At 45.5% G+C, this 15186-nt stretch overlaps 1 protein-coding gene across 1 annotated transcript in view; it reads left to right on the forward strand.

Annotated features, from left to right (window-relative positions):
• LOC129869523 (1-phosphatidylinositol 4,5-bisphosphate phosphodiesterase gamma-1-like) overlaps positions 1 to 13901 on the forward strand; it is an 85510-nt gene extending 71609 nt beyond the window's left edge. The window contains exons 25-34 of the mRNA XM_055943998.1: positions 466 to 632; positions 6169 to 6265; positions 6402 to 6526; positions 7783 to 7882; positions 8110 to 8255; positions 8480 to 8594; positions 8890 to 9051; positions 9170 to 9258; positions 9869 to 10056; positions 10130 to 13901. Of these exons, the coding sequence (XP_055799973.1) occupies positions 466 to 632; positions 6169 to 6265; positions 6402 to 6526; positions 7783 to 7882; positions 8110 to 8255; positions 8480 to 8594; positions 8890 to 9051; positions 9170 to 9258; positions 9869 to 10056; positions 10130 to 10190 (1250 nt within the window). The 3' untranslated portion in view covers positions 10191 to 13901. The remainder of the gene's footprint in view (positions 1 to 465; positions 633 to 6168; positions 6266 to 6401; positions 6527 to 7782; positions 7883 to 8109; positions 8256 to 8479; positions 8595 to 8889; positions 9052 to 9169; positions 9259 to 9868; positions 10057 to 10129) is intronic.
• Positions 13902 to 15186: the final 1285 nt, after the last annotated feature.

The raw sequence follows: 15186 nt of genomic DNA on the forward strand, positions 1-15186 counted from the left end.
GAAAGAAATTCCACTAATTAACTTTTAACAGCTGTTAATTGAAATGCATTCCAGGTGACTACCTCATTAAGCTGGTTGAGAGAATGCCAAGAGTGTGCAAAGCTGTCATCAAGGCAAAGGCTGGCTACTTTGAAGAATCTCAAATATAAAATACATTTTGATTTGTTTGACACTTGTTTGGTTTCTACATGATTTTGTGTGTTATTTCATGGTTTTGATGTCTTCACTATTATTCTACAATGCTGAAAAAATATATATATTTTAAACCCTTGAATGAGTAGGTGTGTCCAAACTTTTGACTGGTACTGTAAATAGTAAAGTACAGATACCCCAAAAACGATTTAAGTAGTACTTTAAAGTATTTTTACTTGAGTACTTTACACCACTGGAAATAAGAGTGTGTGTATGTGTAACTCCCTCTCTCTCTCTTTCTCCATCTCTTCCTCTCTCCATATCTCTCTATAGTGGTTCAGAAGGATGGGAAGAGTTCCAGGCCATATGTGTTCACCGTCCACTCCCAGCAGATGTCAATTCACCCTGGCCAGCCACTGGACATTGCTTCAGACACCCTGGAGGACCTGACTGGTTGGGTGGGGAAGATCAGAGAGGCCACACAGAACGCAGATGCACGGGTTAATACAGTATTGCACACACATGTACAAATGAAAGCACACCCATACACGTACGCAGGAGAACACACACACTCACACACATATATATATATAGTTGAAGTCGGAAGTTTACATACACTTAGGTTGGAGTCGTTAAAACTCGTTTTTCAACCACTCCACAAATTTCTTGTTAACAAACTATGGTTTTGGCAAGTCAGTTAGGACATCTACTTTGTGCATGACACAAGTCATTTTTCCAACCATTGTTTACAGACAGATTATTTCACTTATAACTCATTGTAACACAATTCCAGGGGGTCAGAAGTTTACATACACTAAGTTGACTGTGCCTTTAAACAGCTTGGACAATTCCAGAAAATTATGTCTTGGCTTTAGAAGCTTCTGATAGGCTAATTGACATCATTTGAGTCAATTGGAGGTGTACCTGTGAATGTATTTAAAGGCCTAAAATCAAAAGAAATCAGCCAAGACCTCAGAAAAAAGTTGTAGATCTCCACAAGTCTGATTCATCCTTGGGAGCAATTTCCAAACGCCTGAAGGTACCACGTTCATCTGTACAAACAATAATACGCAAGTATAAACACCATGGGAACACGCAGCCGCCATACCGCTCAGGAAGGAGACGCGTTCTGTCTCCTAAAGATGAATGTACTTTGGTGCAAAAAGTGCAAATCAATCCCAGAACAACAGCAAAGGACCTTGTGAAGATGCTGGAGGGAAAAGTATCTATATCCACAGTAAAACGAGTCCTATATCGACGTAATCTGAAAGGCTGCTCAGCAAGGAAGAAGCCACTGCTCCAAAACCGCCATAAAAAAGCTAGACTATGGTTTGGAACTGCACATGGGGACAAAGATCATACTTTTTGGAGAAATGTCCTCTGGTCTGATGAAACAAAAATAGAACTGTTTGACCATAATGACCATCGTTATGTTTGGAGGGAAAAGGGGAAGCTTGAAAGCTGAAGAACACCATCCCAACCGTGAAGCACGGGGGTGGCAGCATCATGTTGTGGGGGTGTTTTGCTGCAGGAGGGACTGAAGCGCTTAACAAAATAGATGGAATCATGAGGGAGGAACATTATGTGGATATATTGAAGCAACATCTCAAGACATCAGTCAGGAAGTTAAAGCTTGGTTGCAAATGGGTCTTCCAAATGGACAATGACCCCAAGCATACTTCCAAAGTTGTGGCAAAATGGCTTAAGGACAACAAAGTCAAGGTATTGGAGTGTCCATCACAAAGCCCTGACCTCAATCGTATAGACAATTTGTGGACAGAACTGAAAAAGCGTGTGTGAACAAGGAGGCCTACAAACCTGACTCAGTTACACCAGCTCTGTCAGGAGGAATGGGTCAAAATTCACCCAACTTATTGTGGGAAGCTTGTGGAAGGCTACCCGAACTGTTTGACCAAAGTTAAACCATTTAAAGGCAATGCTACCAAATACTAATTGAGTGGATGTAAACTTCTGACCCACTGGGAATGTGATGAAAGAAATAAAAGCTGAAATAAATAATTCTCTCTACTATTATTCCGACATTTCACATTCTTAAAATAAAGTGGTTATCCTAACTGACCTAAGACAGGGAGTTTTTTACTAGGATTACATTTACATTTACATTTAAGTCATTTAGCAGACGCTCTTATCCAGAGCGACTTACAAATTGGTGCATTCACCTTATGACATCCAGTGGAACAGCCACTTTACAATAGTGCATCTAGATCATTTTAAGGGGGGGGGGGGGGGGGCAGAAGGATTGCTTTATCCTAGGTATTCCTTGAAGAGGTGGGGTTTCAGGTGTCTCCGGAAGGTGGTGATTGACTCCGCTGTCCTGGCGTCGTGAGGGAGTTTGTTCCACCATTGGGGTGCCAGAGCAGCGAACAGTTTTGACTGGGCTGAGCGGGAACTGTACTTCCTCAGTGGTAGGGAGGCGAGCAGGCCAGAGGTGGATGAACGCAGTGCCCTTGTTTGGGTGTAGGGCCTGATCAGAGCCTGAAGGTACTGAGGTGCCGTTCCCCTCACAGCTCCGTAGGCAAGCACCATGGTCTTGTAGCGGATGCGAGCTTCAACTGGAAGCCAGTGGAGAGAGCGGAGGAGCGGGGTGACGTGAGAGAACTTGGGAAGGTTGAACACCAGACGGGCTGCGGCGTTCTGGATGAGTTGTAGGGGTTTAATGGCACAGGCAGGGAGCCCAGCCAACAGCGAGTTGCAGTAATCCAGACGGGAGATGACAAGTGCCTGGATTAGGACCTGCGCCGCTTCCTGTGTGAGGCAGGGTCGTACTCTGCGGATGTTGTAGAGCATGAACCTACAGGAACGGGCCACCGCCTTGATGTTGGTGGAGAACGACAGGGTGTTGTCCAGGATCACGCCAAGGTTCTTAGCGCTCTGGGAGGAGGACACAATGGAGTTGTCAACCGTGATGGCGAGATCATGGAACGGACAGTCCTTCCCCGGGAGGAAGAGCAGCTCCGTCTTGCCGAGCTTCAGCTTGAGGTGGTGATCCGTCATCCACACTGATATGTCTGCCAGACATGCAGAGATGCGATTCGCCACCTGGTCATCAGAAGGGGGAAAGGAGAAGATTAATTGTGTGTCGTCTGCATAGCAATGATAGGAGAGACCATGTGAGGTTATGACAGAGCCAAGTGACTTGGTGTATAGCGAGAATAGGAGAGGGCCTAGAACAGAGCCCTGGGGGACACCAGTGGTGAGAGCGCGTGGTGAGGAGACAGATTCTCGCCACGCCACCTGGTAGGAGCGACCTGTCAGGTAGGACGCAATCCAAGCGTGGGCCGCGCCGGAGATGCCCAACTCGGAGAGGGTGGAGAGGAGGATCTGATGGTTCACAGTATCGAAGGCAGCTGATAGGTCTAGAAGGATGAGAGCAGAGGAGAGAGAGTTAGCTTTAGCAGTGCGGAGCGCCTCCGTGATACAGAGAAGAGCAGTCTCAGTTGAGTGACTAGTCTTGAAACCTGACTGATTTGGATCAAGAAGGTCATTCTGAGAGAGATAGCAGGAGAGCTGGCCAAGGACGGCACGTTCAAGAGTTTTGGAGAGAAAAGAAAGAAGGGATACTGGTCTGTAGTTGTTGACATCGGAGGGATCGAGTGTAGGTTTTTTCAGAAGGGGTGCAACTCTCGCTCTCTTGAAGACGGAAGGGACGTAGCCAGCGGTCAGGGATGAGTTGATGAGCGAGGTGAGGTAAGGTAGAAGGTCTCCGGAAATGGTCTGGAGAAGAGAGGAGGGGATAGGGTCAAGCGGGCAGGTTGTTGGGCGGCCGGCCATCACAAGACGCGAGATTTCATCTGGAGAGAGAGGGGAGAAAGAGGTCAAAGCACAGGGTTGGGCAGTGTGAGCAGAACCAGCGGTGTCGTTTGACTTAGCAAACGAGGATCGGATGTCGTCGACCTTCTTTTCAAAATGGTTGACGAAGTCGTCTGCAGAGAGGGAGGAGGGGGGGGGAGGGGGAGGAGGATTCAGGAGGGAGGAGAAGGTGGCAAAGAGCTTCCTAGGGTTAGAGGCAGATGCTTGGAATTTAGAGTGGTAGAAAGTGGCTTTAGCAGCAGAGACAGAAGAGGAAAATGTAGAGAGGAGGGAGTGAAAGGATGCCAGGTCCGCAGGGAGGCGAGTTTTCCTCCATTTCCGCTCGGCTGCCCGGAGCCCTGTTCTGTGAGCTCGCAATGAGTCGTCGAGCCACGGAGCGGGAGGGGAGGACCGAGCCGGCCTGGAGGATAGGGGACATAGAGAGTCAAAGGATGCAGAAAGGGAGGAGAGGAGGGTTGAGGAGGCAGAATCAGGAGATAGGTTGGAGGTTTGGGCAGAGGGAAGAGATGATAGGATGGAAGAGGAGAGAGTAGCGGGGGAGAGAGAGCGGAGGTTGGGACGGCGCGATACCATCCGAGTAGGGGCAGTGTGGGAAGTGTTGGATGAGAGCGAGAGGGAAAAGGATACAAGGTAGTGGTCGGAGACTTGGAGGGGAGTTGCAATGAGGTTAGTGGAAGAACAGCATCTAGTAAAGATGAGGTCAAGCGTATTGCCTGCCTTGTGAGTAGGGGGGGAAGGTGAGAGGGTGAGGTCAAAAGAGGAGAGGAGTGGAAAGAAGGAGGCAGAGAGGAATGAGTCAAAGGTAGACATGGGGAGGTTAAAGTCACCCAGAACTGTGAGAGGTGAGCCGTCCTCAGGAAAGGAGCTTATCAAGGCATCAAGCTCATTGATGAACTCTCCAAGGGAACCTGGAGGGCGATAAATGATAAGGATGTTAAGCTTGAAAGGGCTGGTAACTGTGACAGCATGGAATTCAAAGGAGGCGATAGACAGATGGGTAAGGGGAGAAAGAGAGAATGACCACTTGGGAGAGATGAGGATCCCGGTGCCACCACCCCGCTGACCAGAAGGTCTCGGGGTGTGCGAGAACACGTGGGCAGACGAAGAGAGAGCAGTAGGAGTAGCAGTGTTATCTGTGGTGAGCCATGTTTCCGTCAGTGCCAGGAAGTCGAGGGACTGGAGGGACGCATAGGCTGAGATGAGCTCTGCCTTGTTGGCCGCAGATCGGCAGTTCCAGAGGCTACCGGAGACCTGGAACTCCACGTGGGTCGTGCGGGCTGGGACCACCAGGTTAGGGTGGGCGCGGCCACGCGGTGTGAAGCGTTTGTATGGTCTGTGCAGAGAGGAGAGAACAGGGATAGACAGACACATGGTTGACAGGCTACAGATTAAATGTCAGGAGTTGTGAAACTGAGTTTAAATGTATTTGCCTGAGGTGTATGTAAACTTCCGACTTCAACTGTATATATACTGTATATACCCGTGTTTCCTTTGGAAAAATATGTAGCTGGGAAAAGTTGGTAGGCTGAAGCCTGTGGTTGCCTATCTGCTTTGACCCTATTGGCCTAATCATTAGCTAGATCCCAAATGTGATCTTTTAACTAGCTAGCATCCTATTGATGAATTTTATGGCCCAAGCCACTTAATGTCAAAATTATTTTGAGGTAGGGTGACGTTTTACCCCAAGTTACCGGTGTTACATTTATCCCCACTAGCCCCCTATGCACTCATGGTAAATTGCAGAGAGGTAATGTGCTTAACCATGAAGCTGCTAAAAATGGTGCAATCTTTTTAACAAAGGCCATTAAAACTGCATAGTGGCAATGATTTTTCTGTGGTGGATCGCCACAGTTAAATGAGCGCAGCGGAAACACTTATATACTGTACACACAAACATACACACCAAATGGACGCACACACTTACACATACACAAACAGATTAGTAATGCATCACACACACACACACACACACACACACATATACAGGTTCGAACCCCACCACACACATCATCTGTACCTTATCCTGAGAATCAGTAGCTACTCCATATCTCATTAATTGCAGCTCAGAGAAGAACTGTAGTACTCTTACTGTAGTTTATATGAAATGTACGGTCAGATATCAGTGCAGGTACACTAAAAATAGGAAAGAACCTCTGATGTGTTGGTGTTGATGCTGGCGGTGTGGTCTGGTCTCCATGGTAACAGATGCAGGAAGAGAAGCAGATGGAGAGGAGGAAGAAAATCGCACTGGAGCTCTCTGAGCTGGTGGTCTACTGTAGACCTGTCCCCTTCAACGAAGAGAGTAAGAACTGACACACTTCTCTACCTATCCTCTTTCTACCTCTCTACCTATACCTCTCTAAATGGACCATTTGTGTGTGTTTGTGTGTGTATGTATGTATGTGTGCGTGTGTGACCCTGTTTTGTCTCCCTTCCAGAGATCGGGACAGAGCGGGCATGTTTCCGGGATATGTCATCATTCCCAGAGACCAAGGCAGAGAAGTTTGCCACGCGGGCAAGAGGGAAACGTTTCCTGCAGTATAACCGTCGCCAGCTCTCCCGGGTAATATAATATTCGAATAATTTAATAATATATATTATAATATACAGGTAACAGCCAAAATAATGGAAACACTTGAGTAAATGAGGGATACAAAGTACTGTATATTGAAAGCAGGTGCTTTCACCCAGATGTGATTCCTGAGTTAATTAAGCAATTAACATCCCATCATGCTTAGGGTCATATATAAAATGCTGAGTGTAACGGATGTGAAATGGCTAGCTAGTTAGCGGGTGCGCGCTAGTAGCATTTCAATCAGTTACGTCACTTGCTCTGAGACTTAAGTAGTGTTGCCCCTTGCTTGGCAAGGGCCATGGCTTTTGTGGAGCGATGGGTAACGCTGCTTCGTGGGTGACTGTTGTTGATGTGTGCAGAGGGTCCCTGGTTCGCGCCCGTGTCGGGGCGAGGGGACGGTTTAAAGTTATACTGTTACATTGATGCTGTTGACCCGGATCACTGGTTGCTGCGGAAAAAGGAGGAGGTTGAAAGGGGGGTGAGTGTAACGGATGTGAAATGGCTAGCTAGTTAGCGGTTGCGCGCTAGTAGCATTTCAATCAGTTACGTCACTTGCTCTGAGACTTAAGTAGTGTTGCCCCTTGCTTTGCAAGGGCCGTGGCTTTTGTGGAGCGATGGGTAACGCTGCTTCGTGGGTGACTGTTGTTGATGTGTGCAGAGGGTCCCTGGTTCGCGCCCGTGTCGGGGCGAGGGGACGGTTTAAAGTTATACTGTTACATGGGCAGGCCATGATTTTGGCTACAATGTCTTTGCCCCAATAGGATGACAATGCCCCCGTCCACAGGGCATGAGTCATCATTGAATGGTTTGATGAGCATGAAAACAATGTAAACCATTTGCCATGGCCATCTCAGTCGCCAGATCTCAACCCAATTGAAAGGTTATGGGAGATTCTGGAGCAGAGCCTGAGACAGCGTTTTCTACCACCATCAACAAAACACTAATTTAACACAATTTAATTTCTCCTGGAAGAATGGGTTCACATCCCTCCAATAGAGTTCCAGACACTTGTAGAATCTATGCCAAGGTGCATTGATTCTGTTCTGGCTCGTGGTGCCCAACACCCTATTCAGACACTTAATGTTGGTGTTTCCTTTATTTTGGCAGTTACCTGTATATAAGCCATTTAGCAGACGGTTTTATCCAAAGCGACAAAGTCATGTGTGCATACATTTTTGTATGGCTAGCCCCAGCGGGAATCGAACCCACAACCAACATATTAAGTAATGTATGTTCTGCTCCAGGTCTACCCCAGAGGACAGAGACTAGACTCCTCTAACTACGACCCTTTACCCATGTGGCTCTGTGGATCCCAGCTGGTTGCACTCAACTTCCAGACACCTGGTGAGGGAGATTGTGTTTCTGACTCTCGCTATTTTCCAAGTCCATGCAGGAGCTGTGTTTGTCTTGTGCTTAAGTATTTATAATTTGTATGTGATTGTGTATTATATGTACATTATGGTGTGTGTGTGTGTGTGTGTGTGTGTGTGTGTGTGTGTGTGTGTGTGTGTGTGTGTGTGTGTGTGTGTGTGTGTGTGTGTGTGTGTGTGTGTGTGTGTGTGTGTGTGTAGACAAGCCCATGCAGTTGAACCAGGCTTTATTCATGCTGGGTGGGGGGAGTGGCTTCGTGCCCCAGCCTGACATCATGAGGGATGACACCTTTGACCCCTTTGACAAGGACACCCTCCGCCTGGAACCAATCACCATCCAGCTACAGGTAGGTTGGAGCCAATCACCATCCAGCTACAGGTAGGTTGGAACCAATCACCATCCGACTACAGGTCAGACAACCAATCAGGAGACATTCCATCAGGAGACACACACTTTTAATTTACCTGCTTTATTTATTTACGCTCTTGTGTGCACTACTAGAACAAACAAACACACACACACACACACAATCTCTCTCTCACTCCCTTTCTGTTTGTCTGCCTGTGTCAGGTACTGGGAGCTCGTCACCTCCCTAAGAATGGCCGCAGTATAGTGTGTCCCTTTGTAGAGGTTGAGGTGTGTGGGGCCGACTACGACTGCAGCAAGAGCAAGACCGACGTCGTGGGTATGAGACAGCACACACCAATCACACAGCACCCTGCTGTGACTGCATGAAACCTGACTGTGGCCGTATATAGTGCACTACTTTCCACCAAGGCCCTGGGTTAGAACGTCATTTGGGACATAGCCTCTGTCTCTGGTTGTAATGGGCTGACCAGGTGGCATTGGGTTTCTTCCAAATGTTTAAATAAAATTGTACATTAGGGCTCCTGCTTACTGAACGTCAAAAGAAAACATTTATCTTCCTCCCACCCTCTATTTGAATTTGCTCCCTCACCCCACCCCTTCCCCCCCTCCAGCTGACAATGGGTTGAACCCAGTGTGGGTTCAGAGGCAGTTTGTGTTTGACGTCCATAATCCGTCCTTCTCCTTCCTGCGTTTCTTGGTCTATGAGGAGGACATGTTCTCTGACCCCAACTTCCTGGCTCAGGCCATCTACCCTGTCCGCTCACTAAGAACAGGTTGGTGTGTGTGAGTGTGTGTGTTTTCGGAAGTGTGTGTAGATATATCATAGTAGATAATATTATATCATAATACTATAGTATATTAACTGTCTGTGTGTGTGTGGTGACTTGTCAGGCTACAGGAGTGTTCCACTAAAGAACAGTTACAGTGAAGAGTTGGAGCTGGCTTCTCTGCTGATTCACATTGAGATTGTCAACGCCAAGGTAATCCCCTAACAAACTCAAATTGATTTTGTTTATTTTTTATTGTTTTTAAATGTAACCTTTATTTAACTAGGCAAGTCAGTTAAGAACAAATTATTATTTATAATGACGGCCTACTACGACCAAACCCGGACAACGCCGGGCCAATTGTGCACCGCCCTATGGGTCTCCCAATCACAGCCGGTTGTGATACAGCCTGGATTCGAACCAGGGTGTCTGTAGTGACACCTCTAGCGCTGAGATGCAGTGCCTTAGACTGCTGCAGCACTCTGGAGTCCAATCCATATATTATTATACTGCCTGGATCCCAAATGGAACCCTACTTCCTATGTAGTGCACTACTTTTGACCCGGTCCCATGGAGCTATGGTCAAAAGTAGTGTGATATAAAGGGCAGCTTTATTCAAATCTTACCCTACGAGGTCCAGAGCCTGCTGGTTTTCCCAGGTCTAAACAATGCAAAAAGGAGAGTAACTGACTTCGAGGTCCAGAGTTGAGTTTGAGGGACATAGGGTATAGGGAGCCATTTGGAACAACATCAGTGGCTTAGTGTTCTAACGGTTCTAACAGCATCACGCCACCACTCTGTGTTCTGATTGGATGATTAACAGGAGGAAGATGATCAGAACCTGTACTCGTCCATCCAAAGGCTGAGAGACCGCACCAGTGAGCTGTCCAGTCAGGTGTCAGTTCTGGAGAGGGCGGGGTCAGGAGGTGACCACAGCTATCAGCAGAGTCTGGAGGAGCTGAGAGCAGCACAAGATCAGCTCAGTGAACTAGTGGAGACACGCAACCACAGGTAATAACACATACACACACATTCACACAGAACCTCTCTCTGTAACTGCTCCATCTCTGCCTCCCATCTCCAGGCTGATTGAGAAGAAGAGGAGGGAGAAGCTGAGGCAGCAGGTGGGGGCCAAGCGGAACTAAAATGCCCATCTGACCACCAACCAACCAGTCCCCCTCTGCTGGTGCACACTGATGATCTTACACCCGTGGAAAGACTATTCAATCTACTAATAACTGGATTACCCCTGCTATAAGTGTGCATAGACTACACAGAGATGCACAGTGTGTTGGATAAAAAAACACCAAAAAAAACACTAATCTCATGGAACAAAAACCTTCAGAAATGGAACCTAGAATGAGAAAAGGGTTATAAAAGAATTCAGTGTTCTGAACAGCGAGGTCAGATAAACTGAACTGACCTGAGAGTAGCGGTGTTCTAATCTATAAGGAGAATACACAGGATATGTGTCCCAAATGGCACCCAATTCCCTATATAATGCACTACCTTTGACCAGGGCCAATAGGGGTATGGTGCACCACTGTAGATAGGGAATAGGGTGCCTTTTGGGATACACCCATAGCCTCTAAGAGAGTAAGGTAGTGTGTCAGAGAGTCAACCATTAGTATAGGCGTAATCCAGACTCAAAATCTCTCCGTGCTAGAACTGGTCTCACAACTGAAAACTGGAATAATCTTATTTTATTGACCACAGAGGACCTATGAGAGCGAGAATCTACTATCTTGGCCGTGGCACAAAAATGGCTAAAGAGAGAAAATGGGAACCACTACTCATGGACTGGCTTTTAAAGGGCTTTTAAATGGGAGTAGGACCAAGTCTATTCCTCAAAGACTAAAGTCTACTTCTCCTATCCTGGGGCAGCAGACTAACTAACAGCAGGGACTGGAGTCTAAGGCCCTCTAGTGGTAGGGATGTGGTATTGTTTCCAAAATTGACCCCTCTTCTTTTACCTGGGAGAGCACAAACAGGACTTTTATTACTGTGTTCATTAGAGACTTACTAACACTGCATGTCATATTGTCATGTATTACTTAAAGGGCTTTTCAGTATACTATAATATACTATAATATAATACACTACCTTTTAAGGAGCAAGAGGAGAAGCAGAGCAGAAGAGAGAGAGAGAGAGAGAGAGAGAGAGAGGGGAGGGAGGGAGGGAGAGAGAGAGAGAGAGAGAGAGAGGGGATAAAGAGAGAGAGTACCAGAAATATAAGTAATCTCTCACCCCAGGACTCTGTCTTGGACCTATAGGTTTTCTTCAGGTCTGTGTTTACCTTGCTATGCTGATCGTAACAGAGAAACATGGTGTGGGTCTCAAATGTCACCCTGTTCTCTATAGCCCCTAATCAAAAGTAGTGCACTGGGGAATAGGGTGACATTTGGGATGCAACAATGGCAAACAAGGGCTATCTATAACTTTTACCTTACTGCAACTTGTCACATTTACAGATCCTACCCATCAAGTTGTTGTTAAAGGAAAAATCCACTCAAAAACTACACTGAACAAAAACATAAATGCAACATGCAACAATTTCAAAGATTTTACTGAGTGACAGTTCATATAAGGAAATCAGGCAATTGAAATAAATAAATGAGGTCCTAATCAATGGATTTCACATGACTGGGCAGGGGTGCAGCCATGGGTGAGCCTGGGAGAGCATAGGCCCACCTACTGGGGAGCCAGCTCCACCCACTGGGGAGCCAGGCCCAGCCAATCAGAATGAATCTTTCCCTACAAAAGGACTTTATTACAGACAGAAATACTCATCAGCAGAAAATAAGCTTTTTGTGCGTGTAGAACATTTCTGGAATATTTTATTTCAGCTTATGAAACATGGGACCAACACTTTACATGTTGTGTTGACATTTTTGTTAAGTGTATATATTGGTATTTTTTCATTAGTCTACTGTTAATACAGTTCAAAATGTTTTGCATGTTATCAGTCAAGTTTTCAACATATTGGAATTTCAAGAAGCAAAGTGTCAGTTACCATATCATATGATGCTTCTTGGAAAAGGACCCATAAGTAAGTATTTCACTGTTAGTCTACACCTGTTGTTTACCAAGCATTTTAAAAATTAAATGTGATTTGATACAGTCCCAAAAGGTTTTGTCACCAGTCAAGTTTTCAAGATATAGGATTTTCAACAATGCAGTTAAAGATAAATAATAACAAAAATATATATTTTTTAAAATAGTACGAGGTAATTGAGGTAGCTACATATTCAGTAGGTAGGGATAAAGTGACTAGGCAACAGGATAGATCATAGACAGTAGCAGGCTGCCAGCAGCGTGTGTGTTGTCAGTGTGCATGTGTACGGTTATGTGTATATGTGTGTGTTGGGGTGTCAGTGTAAGTATGTGTGAGTCAGTGGAGGCTGCTGAAGGGAGGACAGCTCATAATAATGGATAGAAATGCACAAATGGAGTGGCATCAAACCATGTGTTTGATAACATTCCACTAATTCCGCTCCAGCCATTACCACGAGCCCGTCCTCCCCAGTTAAGGTGTCACCAACCTCCTGTGGTGTGAGTGTCCAGTGTGTGTGCATGGAGTCAGTGCAGGAGAGTTTGTTGAAAAATCTATGTGTGTGTTGGGGTGTAAGTATGTGTGATTGTCAGTGCAAGAGAGTTGCAAAAAGGGTCAAATAAGGTAGTCCGGTTATTCATTTGATTAGCTGTTTAGCAGTCTTGTTTAGCAACCTTATGGCGTCGGGGTAGAAGCAGTTCAGGGTCCTGTTCTTTCCAGACTTGGTGCATGGGTACCGCTTGCCATGCGGTATCAGAGAGAACTGTCTATGCCTTGGGTGGCTGGAGTCTTTGACAATTATTTGGGCCTTCCTCTGACCCTACCTGGTATAGAGATCCTGGATGGCTGGGAGCTCAGCTCCAGAGATGTACTGGGCTGTACTCTTCGCCCTCTGTAGCGCCTTGCGGTCGGGAGCCTTGCAGTTGCCGTACCAAGTGGTGATGCAGCCAGTCAATATGTTCTCAATGGTACAGCTGTAGAACTTTTTAAGGATTTGAGGGCCCGTGCCAAATTTTTTAAGCTTCCTGAGGGGGAAAAGGCACTGTCGTGCCCTCTTCACAACTGTGTTGGTGTGTGTGGACCATGTTAAATCCTTAATTCCTTAATATCAAAAGTGGACTAAAGATAGTTTTTGAGTGGATTTTTCTGGGGTCAGGTCAGGTTTTGTTGTAATTTCTAATCAAAGGGGGCGGATTAATCGGACTTCTAATCTGTTGTTTGGGGGGCAACTTCAACCCACGCAACGCTTCAACCTCTACATCCCAATTGGCACCTTATTACCTTCAAAGTGCACTGTCTTTCAAAACTAGAGCACTATAGGGAATAGGGTGGCATTTGGGTGGCATACCCTGTCTTTCTCTATTCTTCCCTCTTTGACACTCCTGTCCATCTCCATCACTTTCTTTATCTACTAATTCTTCATTGTGTGTACCTGTTTTATTTATCACACATGTATACTGTCAGAACCTGTTTAAAAAAAGAAAGAACATATAGATATATATGATAATGGACTTCAGAGCAGGCTGAAGATACTGTAGCTTACTTTATATCTGTAAAATAATAGCTGAAATAAATGTCCCCATTTCCTTCTCTCCCCCCCTACTTTACGTTGTAGTTTGAACAGGGGAAACAGCATCCACCGGTGGCTGTTCAGGCTAACTACAATGCAGCTTCTTGGGGCTTCTATGTCAAACTCGTCAATAACTCTCTGTATCTATATACTGACTGTCCAGTATTATTACTCTGTTATTAAAACCATAAAGTTTCCATGTAAAATAAAGCAGTTTCAGCTAGATACTCATAATTTGCTGTATTTCTTCTTCATCCATGCTTGATGATGATGATGATTATTATTATTATTATTATTATAGCAATCTAGGCTCACCCCAAAAAACAAGGCCCAGGCATCCGTACAGTGTAAACTACGTATTTTGATGTTGTAAAAAATAACATTGTTTGATAAAGACTGTATTTTTTTCATATTTAAGAATCCCCATTAGCTGCTGCCAAGGTAGCAGCTACTCTCCCTGGGTACAGCAACATTAAGGCAGTTATATACAATTTAAAATATTGCATTTCATAACACTTTACCCAATACATTTAGTGTGTTCCCTCAGGCCACTACTCCACTATCACATGTTTACAATACAACACCCATGTCTACTTGTGTTTAGAGTGCATATCTTATCGTGTGTGTGTGTGTGTGTGTGTGTGTGTGTGTGTGTGTCTCTTCACAGTCACTGCTGTTCCATAAGGTGTATTTTTATCTGTTTGTTAAATCAGATTTTATAGCTTGCACCAGTTACCTGATGTGGAATAGAGTTCCATCTTGCCATGGCAAGATAGTGTAGTACTATGTGCCTCCCACAGTCTGTTCTTGACTTGGGGATTGTAAAGAGGGCGCTGTCTTATGCATCTCAGCGCTGTCTTATGCGTCTCACAGTACGGACATTGTAATTTATTGCCCTGGCCACATCTGCAGTCCTCTTGCCTCCTTGCAGCATGCCTAAGGCACGTTCATACAGATGAGCAGGGACCCTGGGCATCTTTATTTTGGTGTTTTTCAGAGTCAGTAGAAAGGCCTCTTTTAGTATCCTACGTTTTCATAACTGTGACCTTAATTGCCTACCGTCTGTAAGCTGTTAGTGTCTTAACGACCATTCCACAGGAGCATGTTCATTAATTATTTATGGTGCATATAACAAGCATGGGAAACAGTGTTTAAGCCCTTTACAATGAAGATCTGTGAAGTTATTTGGATTTTTACGAATTATCTTTGAAAGACAGGGTCCTTTGCTGAGTTTATAAAGCACGCAGCATAACAGCTGCACCAACACATAAATACTCACACCACCAACAGACATGGGAACAATAACCGGCAAAGACAGAGGGAACAGAGGGCACATATATAACATTCTAATCAGGGGAAATGGGAACCAGGTGTGTGTAATCAGACAAGACAGTCCAGGTTGATGATAATGAATCCGTTCAGTGAAGCCTAGAAAGCCGGTGATGTCACGATCGTGTGGGGGATTTACGGACCAAAATGCAGCAGTTGGAAAATAAGCCATCTTCTTTTATTTTAACAC

This window comes from Salvelinus fontinalis, chromosome 14, assembly GCF_029448725.1.
Source record: "Salvelinus fontinalis isolate EN_2023a chromosome 14, ASM2944872v1, whole genome shotgun sequence".
Taxonomy (NCBI): Eukaryota; Metazoa; Chordata; class Actinopteri; order Salmoniformes; family Salmonidae; genus Salvelinus; species Salvelinus fontinalis.